General features: G+C 39.0%; 1 protein-coding gene across 1 annotated transcript in view; it reads right to left on the reverse strand.

Moving 5' to 3' along the window:
• LOC101854709 (QRFP-like peptide receptor) overlaps positions 1 to 1,841 on the reverse strand; it is a 152,405-nt gene that overhangs the window by 7,093 nt on the left and 143,471 nt on the right. Inside the window, exon 6 of the mRNA XM_005096018.3 lies at positions 151 to 347. Coding sequence (XP_005096075.2) covers positions 151 to 347 — 197 coding nt within the window. The remainder of the gene's footprint in view (positions 1 to 150; positions 348 to 1,841) is intronic.

Consider the following 1,841-nt stretch of genomic DNA (forward strand, 5'->3'; position numbering starts at 1 on the left):
GTGTGTGAAAAAGGGGGGCAAATGGATCAGTTGTTTTTTTTTCGATTTTTTATTTGTTGTTTTGTATGTGGGTTGCTTTTTTTTGTTTGATAATTCCATTTAGATCTACTAATATTGGCAAATTAAGACTTTGCAACTACAAGAAATTACCTGGTCATAGTAGACCTGAGCGAAGCCATCATCCAGAGCTCCCGTATGATGCTGACGTAAGCAAATGTCATAATGACCAGAGGAATGACCAGCATGAGGAGCAGTAAGTACACCTCGTAGAGCCGGCTGTACATGGTCGACTCCCAGTCCTTGATGCACCAATACGCCTTCACACGTTCGCCGACCAGTTTGTGGATCTGTAGACACAGGGAAGTGATGGTTTTTAGTTTTAGTAAGGTTTTACAGCGCTCGCAACTGCTTAAGGTCATATGAGCGACAAGGGGTGGATGTCAACAGAGAAGTCCAAACGGGGAATCAGGCTTTATCTCCTCACCTCTCTAGCCTCAACAGCACAAAGTCTTCTTTGACTATCAAGGCACCCCGGAAAAAGCAGTTAACAAGAGAGTGACGAACATACAAAAGAAGTAGAGGGAAAATGACGATAGTAAGGAAAGAAAAAGCAGTTCCCCCTATGTTGTTCTGGCACAGTAGGAGCATGACGTTGATAAATCAGCACATTTATAATTCTACTGTGCATAAGAACATAATTTTAAAATCTCCTCCTCGGGAATGGCCTAAAGACAACTTTAGTTAGAAGCGCTTCCCTGGTTGGGGTTGAGGGGGAGGCGGTGAAGTGATGGTTTAAAGGGAGATGTACATGATACGAGGAATTTTCTAGGGATTTGATTTTCTTTTAATTTTCAAAGGTGATATAGACTAATTATAAACTAATTAGAAGCATTAAAATATAATGTTTTTAGCTTTATTAAAAAGTTGGTCTCCGTGGCGGCCATCTTAGATTTTTGCTATGTTGCGAAGGCAGGCATTTTCCACAGAAAAATATTGGAGTTTAAGCCTCAAATCATATCTGTAATTCTATGCGGGGATATTTCTTATCTAGAAAATCAATAAAAATGTCCATATATCATCCTACAACTTATTTAAGAAATATTTTAAAGCCGTATCAGTGTAATTTATATGATTAAAGAGGTGCTTCGACCATGCCTGCTAGGGCCAACCTGCATTGAGAGACACACAACACCCCAGCACACAGACATTGACACTCGACACAAACACTTTCCCATACAAGAATCGAACCCCAGCTTCCACATGCCATTGCAACAAAACGTCTACTGGACACCTGTAGTTCTGATTGGAGTTTACTTTTATATTTAAAAAGTAGGAAGCCGGCTTGTTGTAGAAGGAACTGAATGCTTTTTTTTTCGTCCTTTCTTATATAGATCTCTCTATAATATTATTATCGTATTGGGTGAATTATTTTAACAGTGAAGCAAATCTTTTCCCATTTATTTTGAGGCATTGTGGACGCAGCCAAAGTTTAAATTCATTGGGAACTGTCGAGAACAACGTGCAATAGATGAGTATTGTAACAGTATTTTATTGCTCATTCTAGAAAATAGACAGAACCGTTTTGTATTATATCAATATTCAATATGTAGCAGATTGATTGGAAATGTTTTCGGCCTCCATCCACCCAATTTGGATCCCTTTAAAGGCGAGGTTGCTCGAACTAAGTCAATCTAGCCCGAAATGATACAGAATCCCAGCAGACAGATAAAAATCATTATTATGAAGTGCCATATCTGAAAAAAGACATCGCGGTCATGATTCGCCGTTCATTTCTTTCCTCGGATGCCCTTAAACAAAAAGCTAAAATATAAATACCCCCC

The sequence above is a fragment of the Aplysia californica genome, unplaced genomic scaffold (assembly GCF_000002075.1).
Source record: "Aplysia californica isolate F4 #8 unplaced genomic scaffold, AplCal3.0 scaffold00119, whole genome shotgun sequence".
Classification (NCBI taxonomy): domain Eukaryota; kingdom Metazoa; phylum Mollusca; class Gastropoda; order Aplysiida; family Aplysiidae; genus Aplysia; species Aplysia californica.